Here is a 22,172-nt window from a genome sequence, read left to right as displayed (position 1 = left end):
AATCCTTAACGAATCAAATAGAAAGATTCTGAAATTAATAGCACTTAGTCTGAGATGGAAGTGTAATTTAGAATGGTGAATTCAATGCAAAATCAGGTACAGAAAAAGAAATAAAGAAATGTAAATAAAGATTCGATTAAGAGCAAGAGAAGAAAAAGAAACAAAGAAAAAGTAAATATTTTTAAAATCTCCCAACAGTTAAAAACTGATGAAATGAGACTCCACAGAGTAATAGTTAATTAATGTAAGTCAACTTTTCTCTTACTGAAAATTAACACATCACATGATTAAAATTGTGTTTAAACTTGAAATAACTTGACTTAGCTTTCTGTGGCTAGTTTACTTTGAATCTACAGTGCAAGCACAGGAGTCTCACACCACTCAATGCACTAGAAAGGGAAACTAGCCAGTAAGATGTTGTTTAATCAAAGCTAACAGCTGAGTGGCACATCTCAACATTTAATTTCTGTGTTTAATTGCACATCTGCTCTCACCTGATGTTGCTGTGGTATTTGTACATAAATCACGGAGTGCTGTTAGCGTCACCATTATTTTGACAGCAATTTTTGGGCCATTATATATTCTCATAAATTCTAATATAATTGTCACATCATTCAAAGTGGTGATAAAAACACACAGAATCCAGAAAGACACATCAGACCACATTTTAATGAATATAATTTTTTGTGGGAGAAGCAGTTCATAGAAGAGGCCCATTTTTGTGATATCATCAGCTCTGATTACTCCAGTGAAACAAATATGTTCATTGACAATGATTGCAAATTCAAGCAGGAGAATGCATGAAGTTTATTGATTACCACAGGGTTGCAATAAAGAAATCAAAACAGAAAATGCTAGAAACACTCAGAAGGTCAGGCAGGATCTGTGGAGAGAGGAAGGTAGGGTTAATGATCCAGGTCCATGATCTTTCATTGGAAGCGAAGATGTTAAGGATGAACAGCTTGTAAGAAGAACAGAACCAGGGAAAATGGGGCAGGCAGGGTGGAGGACAGGAGATGATTAAATGACATAAGTAATGATGGTGTAAAATTTAAAAAACAGAGGCTACACTCAGAGAAATTAGAGAAACAAGAAATGTATCCAAGACCCACAGGACATATGAATGGTTATGGGAGAGTAGCAAAGGTGGAGGGAAGCATAGCAAATCTGACAAAATGGAAGAGGCTCCAGTGGCCTGCCAATATGATGGATGAAAATGGCAGGTAGACACACCAGGGAGGACTTTATGTAGGTGACAGGGGTCTCGGCCACCAGCTGAAGAGCCGGTGAGAGACCCATGTCGCCTCCTCTGGGGAAGGCCCACTGTATCGTATGCAATTATGCCCTGGGATTAAGGACCCTGGTGATGGACGTCCCCCCCTGCTGAGTGCTGTCAGTTAATTCGGCCAATCAGAGGCCGGCAGCTCTTTCACTGAGCAATGCCACTGTGGAGGCGGTGGCAGAGGCCTAGGAGCTTTGAGGGACACAGGCGAGTCATGGTGGGAGGGGTTTCATGGGGTGGGGCTCATGTTGTAGGTGGGTCAGCAACTAGGGCAGGGGCAGCTCTCAGCGGGCCCCTCCCCCTTCCCAATGCAGGGAACCTCGATCAGGCATTAAGTGCCTATGAGTGAGGCTGCCCCCACCAACAACCTGCACGAGTTTGCTTGGCGTGCTCCCTGTGTGGCAACTGGGCTATTACTGGCGGAGGTGGAATGAGGCCCTTAGTTGGTCATTAATTGCCCACTTAAGGGCCTCAATCGGTGGTGGGTGGGAAGGCCATCCAAGGGCCTTGCCGCCATGGACTTCTTAATTATGGTGGAGGCGAGAAAGTGGCAGGTTCCCCCCTACCGTCACCATCGCACCCAATTAAATTCTCTCGCTGCCTCCAAACTCCCCGTGTAGGGAGCATAAAATCGCCCACCCAAGTGTGCCGTGTTTCATTGCAGGCCTTGTACCAATTGGAAATCTCCATCTCAAACATAAGTGCACAGCCTCCCCCATTTTCAGAAGCACTCGTCCATCCAATAAAGAAGGTGGCTTTTAATGCTCAAAATTTAAAAGTGCACTGAACAGGCTCATTCACACCACAAAAAGGCATCTTGAACGTTTCAGCAGTCTGGTAAGTTCGAAGTACACACTTATCTTTCAAGCACATGCCCAATAGGTGAACAACGTTATGTATAAATTGTACATGATGTAGAGTACCAATAATAATTTACAATCTTTAAACCTGCAGGTCCTTTGTAAATATTCCTCATCACCACTTACACATTATTCTCTTTCAGCATGGCATTGGTAGAGTTCTTTTTTCATTTCTAGTACAAATAAGTAAAATATTGCATAATACAGTAATAAATTGTACACTGTGTATTCTCACAGAATATATTGCATGTTGGTCTTGTCTCTACAGAGGATTAGTCCCCTCAGGTTTCTACATCCTTCACAATGTCGTAACCAATCCTGAGGACAGCGATATGAATGAACTGATGTATGCTTAAGCAGTGTATATCTGCTTTCTAATGATGATGGGAGTGGACAAAATGCTGCTGTTTATTTCTTTCGGGCATTCATCCATAAGGCCAGACTGGAGGCTCTGGAAACAAACAGAATGGTCTTCAGTGGCAGATCTAGGGAGATAGAGGGAGGAATGCTCATACCTGTGCAAATACACTTCGAACACCTTCCACGTGACTGTGCTTTGATGCACATTGACATGATGAGACTGTCTAATAATATACCATTTGGGCTGACTTAGTCAGCAAGGTACAGGAGCTCTCCAGTTAATTTGTTCAATGCTTTAGGTCAAAAGTAGCAACTTTCTTCTACTCTGCTCCATGGTGTAGTCTTTCCACACTTGCTTAAGCTATTTCTCTGGAGAAGATGGGGATAGAGTTACCATGTCATGATATTATGTTCTTACTGCTTGTTTCCATAGCAATGTGTAGTTTAGCTTTGATACATATATAATTCTTCCACAGAATTACTGTGGTATTAGAAACATCACACAGAACATTTTTTATACATAATCACCTGATTGGTTCAATTTACAACCTTAGATTGAAGAGACAAAATAGCAAGTTACTGTATCCTCATTTTCTATTTAATATAGTCACCTGTAGCATATTTCTAATTGTTGGAATAATTGTTTCACTGGAGCCATTTTTTAAAACTCCATGGCTATTTTTCAATCCCATTTCATATGTAACTGTGACCTTTTAGAATAGTAGTTCCCTCTCCTGTGTAGGACTGCAATGCTGCTCAGAATGCTCAGTCATGTGGTATATTTTCCATCCTCTAGGATCTGCTACATTAATATATTTATGTCAAACACATACCAGTTCTAATAGAATAATGTGGCATTATTATGATTGTGAATTATGCATATTGAGATAAATGCGTTACAATATGATTCTTAGAGATTTTGTTTGGCATATTGCAATGCACATCAGTGTTAGAAAAGCATCCACGTACATCAAAATAGAATTTACATTTCTTTTGATAGCAATGTGATTTTTGGGAATCGGCTTTCATTGTACTGAATATGATTTCGTTGAGTTTACGCTTTACTATTTGGAATTTGCAATGTATAGTAAGTTCATTTGACCTATGGTCAAATTAGGGTTTCTCACGTAGAATTTCATGCAGGGGAATTTTATGCTGTCCCCCGGAGTGGGTTTGGAGGCGGGAAGAGCATGAAATTGGGTCCTTGTGGCGGGGTTCCTGTAGGGATCCAGCATTGGGAAATGGGTGGGGGGGGGTCGCTGATTGCCAACCCCTGCGATCCCCATCCCGCAAGACCCCTCCTACCCTGATTTACCTGTGGCCTGGGAGCCAGCAATGTTCCTCGACCTCCAGTAGGTGCTCCTCCAGCAGCAGCCACCGACTTTGCAGTGGCATGCAGCTGTCGGCTTCTGGTTGGCCAGCAGCTCTCCAAGGATGGGACTTCTGGCGATGGGGTCCTTGATCCTGCGGAAGGCCTGCTGCTGTCCATTTTAAGTGCCTGATTGGCACAAGATTTGGTGGGCCTTCTGGAGGACAGGCGATGCAGGGATCTCGGCATCGCTTTTTCTGGACATCGACAACCCCGTGGCCAGAATAAAATCCCAACCAAAGCGTTTACAGCACCAACACAAGCCATTCAGCCTAACAGGTCTAGGCCAGTGTTTATGCTCCACACAATCCACCTTACATCATATCATTCTATTCCTTTCTTCCTCGTGCTTATCTGGCTTCCCTTTAAATGCATCTATATTATTCACCTGAACCACTCCATTGGGCAGCGAGATCCACGTTCTCACTATTCTTGAAGTAAATAAGTTTTTTTCCTGAATTCCTTGTTGGATTTGTTAGTGATTATCATATATTTATGGTTCCTAGTTCTGAATATCCCCACAGCTGGAAATGTTTTCTCTGTGCCTCTCCTATTGAAGACCTTCATAATTTTATAGACCTCTCTGTTTTCTCTCTTGATTGCCAGCCTGTTTATTTTCCTACCCTTTTATTTCTGGTAACATCCTTGTAAAACTTTTTTGCACTTTAACCTTTTTGTAGTGTGGAGACCAGAACTGGTCTGTTCGACCAACTGGAGTTTTATAACCCTGTTAGATCTATGTGACAGTTTGTATGAGCATAAATATTCCCAAATTCATTGCATATGGCAAATCAATCCTTCTGCCAGGATGGATGGTTGACCCCAGTTAATGGGACTCATTTAGGAAAGAGCTCAATAAGTTGGCAGAAACACAGTAGAGTTGGTGTTCCAGAAGGATGACATCAAAAAAATTTCATCATTCAAATCTATCTTGCTGCAAAACCATTCACACTGAGAAACTAACCACAAAAAACGTGCAAGATTCCTCCAGTTATATTATGCAGTTAATAATCTAACAATATATTTGAAATTGTTTTCTCATTGGGCTGAATTTTAACCTTCCAACCCACTCGCAGCAAGGGAGGCTAGCAGCACATCAAGAAACCGAAAGTTTGAGCAGCGAGTTTGTTAGTATCTTTTGAACTAAGTCACGGTATTTGCGCCTGATTTCTGGGTTTTGTGACTAATTGGAGCAGGCAGGCATGATGACGACCTGTGGCGGACTGTTGAAGCTTTACTATTTAAAGGGACCCTGAGAGAGTCATTATGGAAGCATTCTATAAATATCCAGACAGAGCCAGCTACTTGGCAAATAGAGTGTCAAAGAGGGAAGGCTGCACCATGGTTATCAGATGCATCCCTGGACATAATGCTGCGGGCTGTAAGGGGCGACAGAAAGATCCTGTTTCTAGCAGATGGGAGGAAGAAGCCTGCCTCAGTGAACAAACAGGCCAGGCTGAAAGTGGCAGAGGAGGTCAGCAGCAGGAGTTGGTGCCTCACTCTTGGATACAATGCCACAGGAGGTTCAATGACCTGATCAAGGGAGGAAAGGTGAGTGGTATGCCACAGTCAAGTGTAAAGCCCGCATTCTGACTTCCCCAGCCACCTTCTGCACATCACTGCTCAGACCAATGCACCTTGCAGGTGCACTCAACCTGCTCTCTCAAGGCACCTCTGCACATCCCATCTGACCAACTACCACTGACACTTACCTTCATCTTATTGTCTTGTCACACCCATCCCTCACAGTAACCCTATACAAATGTTCTTCCATCCTCTCAAAGAATTCTACAGCTTATATTCATAGCTCTCTTCTTTCTCTCCCTGCAGGAGAAGAGAGCAAAAAATACCAAGGAGAGACAGAGAACCAGAGGTGGCCCTCCACTCGTCGTCACCCTGACCCCTATGGAGGATACAGTAGAGTTAAGCACGGTCTTGGCACGCATGGCCATTGGTGTTAGAGAGATGGGGTTTCCCACATACCTTGTGACAGCATTAGATATCACACAGCCATATAACATACAACACTCATGCATGTTGACTTGCAGCTGGCAATGAAAAATGGTGATCTGCACAATGATGACCAAGAACCCTCCCACCTTGTCAGTTTTTATTCATGTCTTTCATCTTCCACAGGTCTAGCAAGCATCCCTCAGGAACTGGTGCCAGAGGAGGGCAAAGATTTCTCACAGGAAATCATTCACTCAGAGGAAGCACCGCCATGTGACTCATGCACACCCTCCACCAGCTCAGATACACACACTGGCGGGGTCTCCAAGGTAAGTATTTACGTTGTCACATGGTGAGCCACACATCACAAGTGAACAGGAATAGATGTTGGAGACAGGGACAGCAGTGGAGAGTCCCTGTCGGAGAGTGCCGGACCATCCAAGCTTTGCTCAACTGGATATAGATACTGAGCCTTGGGGGGTCATTGACATACGGGGTCTATTCTGGAGCAGCAGCAGCAGAAAATGTGTGATGTTCTGTCAGCCTTTCCAGAGGCACTGTACACAAATGGAGAGAGATTGGAGGAGTCCATTTTTAGCATGAGTGCCATGATGTCTCGGGCCTTTGCACTGCTGTCCACTTGCATGGAGCACCACATATGGCAGACAACTGAGTGCTGGCCTTCACCAATGGCCTGCACAGTCAGACTGGAGGAAAGTCTCACTTTGACCATTCAATCCTTCACTGAAATGCAGCAAAATGCTCTCCAACATTTGGCTAGCAGGGAATTGCAGGAGGGCCATGAGAACAAAGATGGAGAAAGGGTACATGGAAGTGGAGACTCTGCTCAAAGTGCATCCACTCCTCACCCCTTGCCCTGCATCCCTGCCTGACCCCAGTCAGAGTCCTGGGTGAGGCAGTCTTTGGCAGGGCCACCACCGACGCCATAACCCAGAGGGCACCAGCCACGAGAATCTGAGCAGTTAAAGCAGGGGAGCATGCAGCCTGGCTCTCTGCTGAAGCTACAGGATTCACCATGTAGGAGTAACAGGAAAAGGAAGCAGAAGAATTTGTAGTTGCACAAGTGTGATCACTTGAATGTTTACCACTGTGTGACCTTGTCAATTTCCTGTTCAATGTTCATGAACCATAAACTTTATTTCAAGTTTCCATTGTCCCATCCTCACTATTGTTACCTGCCACCTGCCACGTGGCCTTGAGCCTTGAGGAAAATGTATGACATGAGTAAAAGACAGGCAACTGGTCTCAGTGAGAGGGATGGATTGCTGACTGTGGGACTGCTTTATACTGGGGGGTGGGTGGGGGGTGGTGTAGAGCACAGTGGGTTCTGAATTAGTGTACTACATCACTACACTGTCTCTGATTAGCTGAAGTGTGCTTGAATGAGTCCATCCGTGGTCGCTCAATGAGTGGCTGCAAGTGCCCTCACCGCATTAGGCTATTCCTCCTCCTCCTTCTCTTCCTCTCCCTCCGCTAAAGAGGCAGAGTGGTCATCACCTTCCTTCTGCTACAGCTTCAGTCTTCACTGCTGTGCAATTTTGTGCAAAGTGCAACAGACCATTACCATTCTGGACACCTTGCTGAAGCACACCCCAGATTTGTCCAGGCACCTGAATTGCATCTTCAGCATCCCAATGACTTGCTTAATGAACACTCTTATGCTCATGTTACTTTGTACCTTTCCTGTGCATCACTGGTAGAGTTCCTTACAGAGGTCAGCAGTCATATCAGAGGGCAGCTCTTTTTATTCTTTCATGGGATATGAACATTGCTGGCAAGGCCCTTGAGAAGATGATGGTAAGCTGCCTTCTTCACTGCAGTCCATGTGTGGTAGGTACACCCACAGTGCTGTTAGGAAGGGAGTTCCTGGTTTTTGACCCAGCGACAGTGAAGGAACATGATATAGTTCCAAATCAGGATGGTGTGTGGCTTGGAGGGGAACTTGCAGATGATGGTGTTCCCATGCATCTGCTTCCCTTGTCCTTCTAAGTGGTAGAGGTTGCAGGTTTGGAAGGTGTTGTCAAAGGAGGCTTGGTGAGTTGCTGCAGAGCATCTTGTATATGGTACACACTGCTGCCACAATGTGCCGGTGATGGAGGGAGTGAATGCTTAAGTTGGTTGGTAGAGTGGCGATCAGTTGGGCTGCTTTGTCCTGGATGGTGTCGAGCTTCTTGAGTGTTGTTGGAGCTGCACCCATCCAGACAAGTGGAGAGTATTCCATCACACTCCTGACCTGTGCCTTGTAGATGGTGGACAGGCTTTGGGGACTCAGCAGGTGAGTTACTCACTGCAAAATTCTCAGCCTCTGACCTGCGCTTGTAACCCTGGTACTTATATGGCTGGTCCAGTTAAGTTTCTGGTCAATGGTAACCCACAGGATGTTGATGGTGGGGTTTCAGCGATGGTAATGCCATTGAGTGTCAAGGATAGTTGGTTAGCTTCTCTCTTGTTGGAGATGGTCATTGTCTGGCACTGTGTGTTGCAAATATTACTTGCCACTTACCAGCCCAAGCGTGAGTGCTGTCCAGGTCTTGCTGCATGTGGACACTGACTGCTTCAGTATCTGAGTAGTCGCGAATGGAACTGAATTTTGTGCAATCATAAGTGAACATCCTGACCTTATGATGGAGGGAAGGTCATTGATGAAGCAGCTGAAGTTGGTAACGTACGGTCGTGAACAAAACTACCGCTCCCAGTCTTCCAGAGCATGAGTGACAAAAAGATGGCTGACTGAGGGTACAGCATCTTGCTCACCCTGTTCAGCCCTTTGTGTAAACTCATCCAGATTGAGTATGCTTTGGAGTAGCCACAGGAGCACCAGCAGTGGGAATCAAATTTTCCAGTGGTGTTGTTTTGGCTACAGAGAAGAGACAAAAATCCATTCTTTATGATAAACAGGGTGGTTCCACTTTATGTACAATCACAAAGCTCTTGTATCTAAGGAGCTACCTGCTGGCGTTGCTTGGAGGTGTGTATATCTGTGGGAGACTTGACTGGCACAGGATAAAGGCCACATGGCAGCTTCCTGGAGCTCTTGAACAGCCATGCATGACAACCTTGCAGTGGTTGCATAGTAGCAAAACATTAATGGAGTGGAATGCCTCTTGATTGATAAATACTGCTGGGTGATCTGAGGATACCTTGGTTGCAACATGTATACAGTCTGAATCCCTGTACCTGTGAGAATCTAGTCAGAGCAGCAAATCCAAGAGCCCTCCCATTCTGACTGTCCTCATCAGTAGCAAAGTGGGTGTAAGTGGGTGGCCCTGGCAAAAATGGCATCCATCAATTGTGAGATGTACTTGTGGGCAGTGGCAATTGACTTAGTTCACTAGGCAGGAGATCTTGTTCCGGGAGGCTGCAAAAGTCAGCAACCACCTAAAAGGAAAGTCTGAGCCTCCTGAGGGATTGGTGCTCAGTCATGTCCAGAAAGCTCATCCTATGCCTGTATACCTTATATTGGGGGTGTTGCCTCCTGAGAGTTGTTGCTCTGTGTTCATCCTCTCTGTCCTGTGGAGCAGCAGGTGGTTGAGGTGAAGGCAGCTGGTGCTGCTCCTCTTGTTCCTCATCACAGGTCCAAGGTCAACTGCATAAGCGGCTCAATGCTGCTGAGAAGTGCTGATCAAAGGCAAAATATTGCAAGGTGGCAGAAATTGCCTCCGAAGTGTTGGAAATCACCTTCAAATCAGTGAAATCACACTCTTAGAATAAGTCCTATGAGTAAAAGCCTTTCATTACAACAAAGACGCAGTTGTCATATGTTAGCATTTAAAGGCTTTTTCGCCTGTCAATTGCTCAGCCACTTCAATCCCTGTTGTCATCTCACCTGTTTTAATCCGGCGAGTTCCAGGAAGCCTGGGAAATCCGTGCACTGACAGCCAAAGACAGAATCCAGTGCAAAAACATCACTCAATTTCATTTTAATATATTTAAATCTCAGACCTGCCTCTTCCACGGGGGTTTCCCGAGCACTACTGAATGCGCTCCAGTTAAATGTAAAGGTTTGTGGGTTCCTGCCAGCTTCTCGACAGGGCGACATTTTTGCTCTTTTAGCCTGCCACACTCAGATACCTGCCCACCCCCATTGCTTCTGCTGTGGATCTTGCCATGCTTGAGGAGGTTTATCATGAAACTGAACACCACTTGCATCCAAAGTCCAACATAATTTAAACTCAGAAAGCAGTGCTTGGTTACAGTTACATTTTTGGCTACCGTTAATACAGCTTCAGAAGTACCCTTATTCGGAGAAGTTTAAGAAATCCTCTGAGGAAACTTGATGTTATAGGGGTCTCGGCCATTAGCACCAAAAAATGATAGTGAATCGGTAAATTGTTGTACAGCCTGCCCATTTTTCTTTTCTATTGATAATAGAATATAAAATCATGCCAGGTGTAAACAGCCTGCTAATTCACCGTAAGCCCAGTTTGTGCAGCTGATGAACAACATAAGAACTAGGAGCAGGTGTAGGCAATTCAGCCCCTTGAGCCTGCTCTGCCATTCAATACGATCATGGCTGATCTCATCTTGGCCTCACCTCCACTTTCCTGCCCGTTCTCCATAACCCTTCAACCCATTTCCAATTAAAAATCTGTCTGTATCACTCGGGGTAGTGAATTCCACAGATTCATGACCCTTTGAGAGAAGTAATTTCTCCTTATCTCTGTTTTAAATCTGCTACCCCTTATCCTAAAACTATGACCTCTCATTCTAGATTGCCCCACAAGAGGAAATATCCTCTCTATATTTACTTTGTTAATCACCTTAATCATCTTATATACCTCAATTAGATCTCCTCTCATTCTTCTAAACTCTGGAGAGTAAAGGTCTAAACTGCTCAATCTCTCTTCATAAGAAAAGCCCCCCCAATCTCTGGAATCAATCTAGTGAACTTCCTCTGAACTGCCTCCAATGCAACTATATCCTTTCTCAAGTAACGGGACCAAAACTGTACACAATACTCCAGGTGCGGTCTCATCAATGCCTTGTACCATTGCAGCAACACTTCCCTACTTTTACACTCTATTCCTTTAGCAATAAATATCAAAATTCCATTAGCCTTCCTTATTAACTGCTGTACCTGCAAACTAGTTTTCTGCGATTCATGCACAAGGCCACCCAGATCCCTCTGCACCGAAGCACGCTGAAGTTTCTCACCATTTAGAAATAATTTGCCTTTCTATTCTTCTGACCAAAATGGATAACCTCACACTTATCCACGTTAAAATCCAACTGCCAAATTTTGGCCCATTTATCTAATCTATCCATATCCATTTGTAGATTTCTTATTTCTTTATTGCAACTTACTGTTCCACCTATTTTTGTATCATCTGCAAATTTGGCTATAGTACCTTCTATCCCTGCATCCAAGTCATTTATATTGATTGTAAATAGTTGGGGTCCAAGGACCGAACCCTGTGGCACACCACTAGTTACATCTCGCCAACCAGAAAAAGACCCATTTATCCCAACTCTCTGTTTTTTGTTGGTTAGCCAATCTGCTATCCAAGCTAATAAATTGCCCCTAACCCCATGTGAACTTACCTTGTGTATTAACCTTTTGTGTGGCACCTTATCAAATGCCTTCTGGAAGTCCCGATAAACTACATTTACAGGATCCCCATTAAATTGAATATCTCCTTAAACATTTGCCACTGCTTGTCAACTGTCCTACCTTGTAGTCTTCCTGCCGAGTCCATTAGGGCCAAATCTGTCCTCAAGCCTGTATAATTACCTTTGTTTAACTACAGAATGCTCGTGTGGGACTCCAGCTTCTCGCCCTCAAACTGAATTTGAAATTCTAGCATGCTCTGATCCCTCTTCCCTAGAGGATCCTTAACAATGAGATCATTTATTAATCCCACCTCATTACACAACTCCAAATCTAGAATAGCTTGCATCCCCAAATAACTTCTATTTTCAGTTTTTTAAGTTCTATAGAAAATGTACAAGTCAAATAAAATCCTTGGTTGCTGTAAGGTGGAAGATTATGTAATTTACCTAATATAAAACATTTTCTGATTGACTCTTCTAAAATTTGTATTTAACTTTGAATTGGATTTTTATATTTTGAGCTGAGTATCATTTAATAATTCTAATAGATTTATTTTTGTTTCATTTACTCATCCTAATTAATTTCTCTTTATTGGTCCTCTTCTTCATGTGCCCTTTTAATTTTGGAGGGTTGTGACTGAACAGTGATTCTGCAGAACCAGGCACCAGTACTAGTGACCCCAGCTATCAGGTCTGTTGTTGGATGAGATGATCTTGGTCAGTTCTCCTTTCCCCTTTGTTTTGAGGTCGGAGGAGTGCACTGTTAATTCAGTCCCACTTCTCACAGGTGTGTCACTAGACTTTCACAAAAATCTTCCCAGAACAGTTCCTTCCAAGCGATGTTGAAGATCAGATTGGATAGGTTTTCAAAGAGATGCAGCTGCAGAAGGCTTCACATAGGTCTTGCATCTGGGGTGCAGCAACAAAGGTTTCAATTCTCACACATTTGATGCAAAGTTCCTTCAAAGATGCAAGAATTCTGCAAACATGCAGGATTTCTTTAAATACAGGAGGCAACAGGAAGCATATGTTTGACACGGGATTTGCTTTTCAGGAGAGAGATGGGATGGCTGGATCTTCTTCTGTTCTCCTGGCAGCTCAATAAGCAAACTCCTTCTCTGTTTGTTTTCAGGCCGAACACCAACTGGCTTTTTAACAGCTCAAAATGAAACTAAAACCATTTCAGAAACAAGCCTTGTGACAACCATAAATCTTGGCTTGTCACTTCCTTGCAAATAGCTTTTCAAGCCAAAACACAACCCCCTGCTGGGTTCTTTGCAAACAGGTGCCTTCCAGTAAAACTTGTTTACATTGAGTCCAAACCTTCTGGTAACTGCTTTTAAGAAAAACACCCAAAATTCAGCTTCTTCAAGATTCCAGCATCCATGGAATCCCTTTTCTGTTTTAAATATAGATTCTCAAGTTTTAACAAAAAATGGACCAGTAACTCTCCCAAGTGTGAACAAGAAGTAAAACTTCAGATACTGGAAATCTGAATGAAAAGCAGTAAATACTGGACATGGAGCACATCAGACACCATCTGTGGAGAGAGGTGACATATCAACATTTTAGATGTGGACCCCTCTCTTTTCCAAGTATGGCTGATTAAGTTGATTGTTAGACTACTTCAATCCACAAGCCTTCCACAGAGTTGTAAATTGAGCATCTTATCCAATTTTGTATCAGTCTTACTTTTAAATTTATTTTGATTTGATTTAATATGACACATTAGCATTTGAAAATTATTGTTTGCAGTTATAAACTTGTATTTTCTTATGAATTATACAGTTCTTTCATTAAGCAATCAAATAATTAACATACATATGCTGCATTTCTTCCCAAAGTTTTAATTCTAAGTGTGTTTATTCTTTGTAATTACTATTTTTGAACATTTATCTATGAATACAATCAGTATGGGAAACAAAACTGTGATTAAGATGATGGTGAAGTGCATGTTATCAATTTCTAACTACAGTTATAATAATTCACTGCTGAGGCATAAAGAGTACTGTTTTTTGTTCCAAACTTTTTGAGAACTGCACATGTTTCACAATTGTTTTACATATAGTTGAGCAAACTATAAATCTTCACCATTGTAAGTAATTTCACACAGGAATATTTAGATTAATTTTGTGCATATACCAAAAGGACATAAGAAACAGAATGAAACTGAACTTTTTATTGTGTTGGGTTCTCACACAATGCATCTTTCTATGACCAAGCGAGCAGGTAAATGACCTGATCTGTCATCTCTGCAAAATTTTTGCAGCTGACCTTCAGAAGAATGATGTGAATAGATTTAGATTTAGATATACAGCACTGAAACAGGCCCTTCGGCCCACCGAGTCTGTGCCGAACATCAACCACCCATTTATACTAATCCTGCACTAATCCCATATTGCTACCAAACATCCCCACCTGTCCCTATATTTCCCTACCACCTACCTACATAAGTGACAATTTATAATGGCCAATTTCCCTATCAACCTGCAAGTCTTTTGGCTTGTGGGAGGAAACCGGAGCACCCGGAGAAAACCCACACAGACACAGGGAGAACTTGCAAACTCCACACAGGCAGTACCTGGAATCGAACCCGGGTCCCTGGAGCTGTGAGGCTGCGGTGCTAACCACTGCGCCACTGTGCCACCTAATTCAAGATAATTTGCCCATCAGTTTCCTCTCCCTCCCTGAAAGTCTGATTCTCACAGAGTACTACTCGTAACCAGCATAACCAATGACAGGGGCTCACCATGTGGGGAACTGCGATTGTAAAACATCCCTACTGCTCTAATAAGTCATAGCACATTACTCTAGCAACATGCTTTGCCACCAAACTTCTAAAGCTAGCTTCTTTTAATTTTATGTTTACATATTGATTGTGTTATGCACGCTCCTAAGTAGATGGAGCAAATTATCTGAAACACAAAGCAATTGCAAGAAAAAAAATGAAAATTTATCATTATCAAGGAATGTATCATTGTGCACATGACAATCAAGCATAGTAATAATGCAATATATAGCATTTTTGAGAAGACAAACTAGTAGAATATTTTTTGCGGATGTTGCCACCTTACGTACTTTTTAAATTTTGTTGCAGTGATTATCAATATAGCATCCAAACATCCCTCTAAGATTTTTTTTCTTGTCTTTAATACTGTGAAATAAACCTATAACCTACCAATTGCACTTGGCAGCTTTCAGAATATGCATTTTCTATTGGAGAATGTTGACAAAACTTGTGTGAAATTGGTACATGTAGCAAAATAATTCATGTATATGGAGAATACATTGCTTTACATAAAATAAACTGGACAAGTTGTGCGTTGTTTTGATCATTAAGCTTTTAAACTACCCTGTTTAGTCCTAACTGGATAATCTCCTTTCTCATAATTTACATTCGCAAAGAGAGTGCCACAATATATATTGATGCTCCATTGACGGTCAAAATCGCTCCTTGAAAGTTTGTCATATCATATGAGAAAGGAACTGAAGAAAAACCGTACAACTTTTTTCATTGAAGTTATCTTTAATTGGGGATTTAAAAAAATTTATTGAGCATTTGTGAATTAGATCATTTCTATATTTGGAATAAACTGCATCACATCAACACTGCAGCGTGTTAAATAATGAGATTCTTTTGAAGGAAAATAGTTTTATTTTAAATTGTTTCTTCTGATGTATATTTTTGTTTGTTTTTCTAAATAGTGAAAAAGTCCATAGATTTTAAATCTAGAGGAGTTAAATTGTTCCCAGGGAAAGACAACAGCAACAAGTTTTCTATCTGTGAGTCTACCTTTTTGTTACCTTTTCTCGAGGAATAGTGAAATGAGTGTGTGCCATTTGTGATGTGTTCTCTATGCATTTTCTGTGCTTTATATTTGTTTAATGTTTTGTTGCTAGTCGTTGTGATGGGTACAGTTTTGTGACAGTGTGCATGGGTATCCTTACTGTTCTTACCATCAGCACTGAAAGTGACTTAATTTTCTTTGGAGCAAGAATGGGGAAAACTGCTATTTAAAAAAAAGTGCACATGAAAACATATGAGAGAAATCAGGTCTGACTTGTCAAACCATTCTTGCATGTTTATTTTGCATGAGGCTTAGGGAGAAATGTGTTTGCATTGATGATCACTACATATGCATGAGAACTCACTTCAGAAGCTAGGGTACAAGAGACAGCATGGAACTGTAATTAATGTTTATTTTTAATGGGAAATTGTTTTGCGTCAAATATCTTGCCATATCTAGAATTGTTAATGCAGGTTGATATGCTTCCAGACCAAGTGACTTGAAATCAAACACTTCACATTGCACCAGTATAGTGTGTATGTAAACAGTCTAAATATTTGCAGTAATACTTGTGTTGACTCCATCCCTCTCCCCGGCAACTGTGTCTCAGGCTGAATCAGACTGTTTGCAATCTTGGTGTTGTATTTAACACTGAGATGGGATTCCGATTACACATCCACACCATCACTAAGACTACCTACTTTCGCCTCTGTAACATCACGTGGCTCTGCTCCTGCCACATCTCACCTGCTGCTGGAACACTCATCCATGCCTTTGTTCTCTCCAGACTTGACTATTTTAATGCACTTCTGGTCAGCCTTCCATCTTTCACCCTCAAAAAAACCTGAGATCATCTAAAATTCTGCTGCCTGTATCCTAACTCTCACCAAGTCCTGTTCATCCAACATCCTTGTGCTCGCTTACTTACATTGGTTCCTGATTTTAGTAGTGCCGCAATTTTAAGATTCTCATCCTTGTTTTCAAATTCCTGCATGGCTTCGTCCCTCATTTTTATAACCTCCTGCAGCCCTACACCCCTCCGAGATATCTGAGCTCCTACAATTCTACCCTCTTCAGCTACTCCGATTTTAAACACTCCACCATTAGTGGCTGTGCCTTCAGCTTTCGAGGCCCTAAGCTCTGGAATTCCTTCCCTAAACATCTCCAACTTTATACCACTCTTTTCTCCTTCAAGGCACTCCTTGAAACCAATCCCTTTGATCTATTGATCACCTGTCCTACTACCTTCTTATGTGGCTCAGTGTCAAATTTTGTTTGATAATGCTCCTGTGAAGCACCCTGGGATATTTTGCTTCAATTAAGGTTCTCTTTAAATGCAAGTGATTGTTATCTGAAAGCTACATTATTCTTTTTACCACTACAAAGTAATTAAAAATGTAGTTCAGGTTGGCTAGTTTATCCAGTGAGTAGATAAAACTTGCAAGGAAGGTCACAGGTTCAAATGAGAGTTTGTGCAGTTAGTTGATCTCAGCTATGATGGTGGTAGGGGCACTAGAATTGTCTTTGATGCCCCTGAGATAGGGGAAATAAGCAGTCATTCAGGCTTCCCATGCGAGTGCTTTCAAGTGAGCTGTGTGCTGTCAGGTGAGGACAGGCTAAACTTGAGGGTTGAACAGCTGTCGATATTCTGGGGTAGAATTTCTGTATGGCTTCACCCAATTAATCTGCTATAACTTCAGCCATTTAAACTGTAATTGGGCCCAAGGCGATCCAGAGAAACCCCTGTGGAAATTCCAGGTGTTAATGCCAATGCCCCTTTGGCCAGTGCCCATGGAATCACACTCCAACAAGCAATCAAACTCCAAAAGCCTTTAGGAAAGAAGAACGTTGAAGAGGGAGAAGAAAAGTGCAATCCAGCACACAGTTGCTTACATCTTTTTATTCAGTTTGTACCTAAGTGGGTGTTAATCTATTTCTCAGCTCTCATTATAAATGACACAAAGATAGATAAAATGAAAAGTATTTTTCGAGCCGCTTTTTCAGTAAGGGAGCCACAAACTGGAAATATGTTCCCTAGGGTATTAGGACCACTGCTCTTTTTGATACGTATTCATGACGGACTTGGCGAGAATGGACAGTTGAAAAAATTTTCTCATTACACAAAGCACGGAAATGTAGTGAACACAGAGGTGGATAGTAACAGACGTCAGGAGGACACAGACAGACTGGTGAAATGGACAGATATTCAGCAGATCAAATTTTAGGCAAAGAAGTGTGAAGAGATGCATTTTGATAGGAAGAATGAGGAGAGGCAGTATAAACTAACAGGTACAATTTTGAAGAGGGTGCAGGAGCAAAGAGACCTAGGGGTATACGTATACAAATCTTTGAAGTTGGCAGGACAATTTGACAAAGCAGTTAAAAATGCTTGTGGAGGCCTTGACATTATAAATGGAGGCATAAACCGCCTGAGTGTCATAAAATGAGGCAGGCGTTCCTCAAAATGGCCAAGGTGGGGGTCGCCTTGCATTTTTGGCCCGGTATCAGGACTCCCACTATCTGCATAAAATTCAGCCCAATACCTCCATGAAGGAAGCAGCATTAACATTTGACTATAAAGACAACATAATTTAGAGCTCACTCTATTAGCTCTCAGTCTTGGATCCAATTTTCTGTGATTATTGTAGTAATTATTTTATTTTAATACCAGGACTTTCTAATAGTCCACTTGAACCATAAAATGAACCCACGCATGGTGTGGTAAGCCTCACTCCTCCACCACATGCTACTTGATCAAGACTGTAGTTGGAGCAAAGATGCATGTCAGGGCCATTACTTAGCCAAAAGTAACAAGTCAAATCTAGCTTCAGGCTTAAGAGTCATGACCACAATCATCTTGTCCCATTCCTCTCTCCTCTCCTTTAAAATTCTCATTCTCTACTGCCTATCCAAGCATCATGGCAAGTTTTTCACACAAATATTTTTGTTCTTTTCTTCCCTCAGCTCCTGTAGCAGAGACTTCTCATCCTCAGTGATGTCAACCTCCATCTCGATTCACATTACCCTCTTCTGCATTTACTGCCTTCCTATCCTCCCTTAACCTCTCCATACTTATAAACTCTCCGACCCATATTCATAACCTCAGCCTCAACCTTATCATCTCACATGGCCTCTCTATACCCATTGTCTCAAACGTTGCTAAGGCCATCTCTGCTCACTTCCAACCTACTGCTGCAGCCACCCTTGGAAAAAAAAACTACTCTCCCAAGTCAGTTACAATGGTACTTCAAATTCCAAAATGCCAGTCTTTGGCCCTCCATTTGTCATTATACCTGTGCAGCTACTGATCTCCTCAATCATGCCCTCACCTTCATCTTCGATGTCCTTGTCCCCAGTAGAACCCTTACTGCCTCATTTCTCCTGATACAGCCCTCATCTCTGCTCTTTTAAGTCCAAGGGATGCAAAAGTGTAAGTTTATGGTGGGCAACAGGTTTAGCCGCCTGTCATCAGGTCTGACTGGAACAAAGTAAGCACTATCGGGTCCTGCCCTACTCTGCCAAAACTGCTCACCAACTCCAGAATCGTCCTGGAGGAATGCAAAGATAACTCCTGGCTTTTCTTCTCCACTATCAACCATCATCTGCGGGATCTGCATAAAAGGATCCTATCCAACAAATACTTGCTACCTGTGAAGATAAGAATCAAGACTGTCAGAAGGACAGCCAGAATGGGGATGATAGCGCCTTGGAGCAGGAAGCTGTCCAAAGTAGGGAGGAGGAGGAGCTGAAGCATAATATAGTAGTTGTAGGGGATTCAATAATTAGGGGAAAATACAGCATCCTTTGTAAGCAGGATCAAGAGTCCCACATGGTATGTTGCCTATCTCAAACTGCCTTGAAAGGAGAATGGAGAGAGAGTAGGAACATTCAGTCTTTGTTGGGACCAACAATATTGGAAAGAGTAGGCAAGAGGTTCTTTTTGGAGAGTATCAGGAATTCAGAGCTAAATTAAAGAGCAGGATCACAAGGGTTGTAATCTCTGGATTATTACCTGAGCGACAAGCAAATTGGCATAGGGATAAGCTATTTAAGGGAGGTGAACACATGGCTGAAGAAGTGGTGTGGGAAAGAAGGGTTCCATTTCATGGGATACTGGCATCAGTTTTTGGACAGGGAGGAGAACTGTACCATTGAGACAGGGTCTGCTTGAACCCGGCTGGGACCAGGGTCTGAGTGGAAAAAATAAATAGGGTGGTCACAAGGACTTTAAATGGAGGAGAGGACTCAGTTGTAAAAGGTAGTTAAGGTAGATAATAGTTCAAAAAAAGCAAAAGGAATGAGAATAGAGTAACAGTAAAAAAAAAGTGTTTTAGGCAATTCAGGTAAAAGGAAAACCAAAAGATGTAAAATGATTAAACCAGGGGAGACAAATAAGAAATGTGTAAGTAAAATATTAGAGCTGGAGGACAGGTTAAAGTGTGGTCCAATTATATGTTCTTTGTAAAAACACACAGAATGTAAGGAACAAATTCAATGAATTGCAGGTTCAAATTCAACTTGGAGGACATGACCTGTTCGCCATGACTGAGACATGGCTACAAGATGGTCAGAACCAGGAACAAAATGTACCAGATTATAAGGCCTGCAGGAAAGATCAGGAAAATGGTAGCGGCGAGGAGCAGCTTTTGTGATTGAGAATAAAATCACTAATGGTAAGAGAGGATATAATGAGAAGTAGGCAGGCAGTGGCTAATTTATGGGTAGAATTAAGAAATAGAAAAGGACTTAAGAATGTAGAGAGTGTTCTATAGCAACTGTGGTATGGTAGATCGCATAAATGTGAAGATCAGACAAGCATGTAGTAAAGGTAGTATGGTTTAATGGGTGATTTTAACATTCATATAGATTCATCTCAGCAGACTAGCACGTCTGAAAAATAGTGAATTTCTTGAGTTTGTCCTTGATGTTTTTCTACAGCAAAATGTCCCAGAACCAACAAGGCGGCTTGCCGTATTCGATGTAGTAATAAGCAATGAGTTAGATTTAGTTAGCAGCCTAATGGTACATGTACATTTATCTAATAGCGATCACATTATAAATGAGTTCAACTTAATGTTTAAAAGGGAGAAACATGAAACAGCTATCAACACTCTAGATTTAGGTATGGCTAACCTCAATATGATGAGGCAGACACTGTCCACAGTAAACTGGGCAAGTCTGTTAATAGGTAAAATGACAGAAGATCGGTGGGAGGTGTTCAAAAATAATTTAATATGATGCAGAACCAGTTTATCCCCCATAAGGGGCAAGATCTCTAATTACTAAAATAAACAGCTATGAATGACTAAAGAGGAAAGAGCCAACATAAAACTAAAAGAAAAACCATACAAAAATGTTTTTTTTTTAAAAAGCACCAATCCTGGCAAATGCACAATATGCAAAGAACAGCAAAGGGTTTCTAAATGGTGAAAAGCGAGAAATTGTGGAGGATCAAATGGACTTTGGGGTCTAGGTATATTGATCATTAACATGTCATGAACAAATGCAGAAAAAAAATCAAAAAGCATAATGGAATGCTGGCCTTTATATCTAGAGGTCGAGAATACGAGGGGTTAAAAGTCAAAGCTCTGGTTGGACCAAATCTGTGAGCATTTCTGGGCACCACACCTACGGATCCACGACACGCTCATGCTAGCATGCAATTGCAATAATCACACATGCAGATAGAGACAGAAAAGGTTTTGGTTACTGTTCTTCGAGCTCGTTGTAGAGTCCTTGATTGGAGGTAGTTCTTGCTTTTCATCGGGGCCCAGTATTCCTCTTAAACCTTGTTCGATGTAGGAGACTTTTCTGTTTTGAGGTTCATGAGTCTTCAGTGGGTCCAGAGGCTTGTGAGAGAGAGATGAGAGCAGACAGGAGAGACCTTCTCAGTCCAGGAGCAAACACTCTCTCTCTCCAGTTCAAAACTGTCTGTACAATTCAAAAACTCCCAAGTTGGCCAGCAAGTTAGTCACATGACCTACTGATGTAACCACTTCTGTGTTTATGGATTCTCTTGTCCTAACAGACCCTGGAGTGTCTCCTCCGACACACAATAACTGATGATCAAAGTCCACTTTAGGATAAGTGGATAAGAGAAGTAACCTCTCTTGTCCCTCTGGGTGTGCAAATGTCCTCCAGCCAAGTGTCTGGCAGCCCTTGCAACAGGCCTTCTTCCAAGCAACAATGTGAAATTTAATGTCCATATGGCAAAATTTATATGCCTCATTCTTGGCAGGTAGGGGCCCAGTGTGACAGTCGCAGATCAGCCATTATCTCATTGAATGGCAGAACAGGCTTAAGGGCTCATTGGCTGTTATGTTCCTATTTTGCTATGTTCCTATTAGGAAGAAAGATGGTCAGAAGCAATGTGGGTGTCTTGAAAATTGATAATAGTGATATTGTCAATGAAAATAAGGAAATGGCGGACATGCTTAGAGCGAGAACAACCAGAGTTGTTATCTCTGGGTTGTTGCCCGTGACACGTGCTAACGAAGAGAGGAATAGGGAGAGAGAGGAGTTGAACACGTGGCTGCAGGGATGGTGTAGGAGGGAGGGTTTTGGTTTCCTGGATAATTGGGGATCTTTCTGGGGTAGGTGGGACCTCTACAAACAGGATGGTCTTCACCTGAACCAGAGGGGTACCAATATCCTGGGGGGGAGATTTGTTAGTGCTCTTCGGGGGGGTTTAAACTAAATCAGCAGGGGAATGGGAACCTAAATTGTAGTTCCAGTGTACAGGCTGTTGAGAGTAGTGAGGTAGGGGATAAGGTTACAGGGACGCAAGAGGGCACTGGCAAGCAAGAACCTGGTTTAAAGTGTGTCTACTTCAACGCCAGGAGCATCCGGAATAAGGTGGGTGAGCTTGCAGCATGGGTTGGTACCTGGGATCCTGATGTTGTGGCCATTTCGGAGACATGGGTAGAGCAGGGGCAGGAATGGATGTTGCAGGTTCTGGGATTTAGATGTTTCAGTCAGAACAGGGAAGAGGG

General features: G+C 42.3%; 1 protein-coding gene across 1 annotated transcript in view; it reads left to right on the top strand.

Moving 5' to 3' along the window:
• Positions 1–22,172, top strand: part of csmd3b (CUB and Sushi multiple domains 3b) — a 2,327,439-nt gene that overhangs the window by 1,301,867 nt on the left and 1,003,400 nt on the right. The window contains exon 7 of the mRNA XM_068032163.1: positions 15,098–15,175. Within this exon, the coding sequence (XP_067888264.1) occupies positions 15,098–15,175 (78 nt within the window). The remainder of the gene's footprint in view (positions 1–15,097; positions 15,176–22,172) is intronic.

The sequence above is a fragment of the Heterodontus francisci genome, chromosome 5 (genome assembly GCF_036365525.1).
Source record: "Heterodontus francisci isolate sHetFra1 chromosome 5, sHetFra1.hap1, whole genome shotgun sequence".
Classification (NCBI taxonomy): domain Eukaryota; kingdom Metazoa; phylum Chordata; class Chondrichthyes; order Heterodontiformes; family Heterodontidae; genus Heterodontus; species Heterodontus francisci.
Note: the sequence above shows the minus strand (reverse complement) of the source record. Positions and strands in the feature narration are given on the sequence as shown.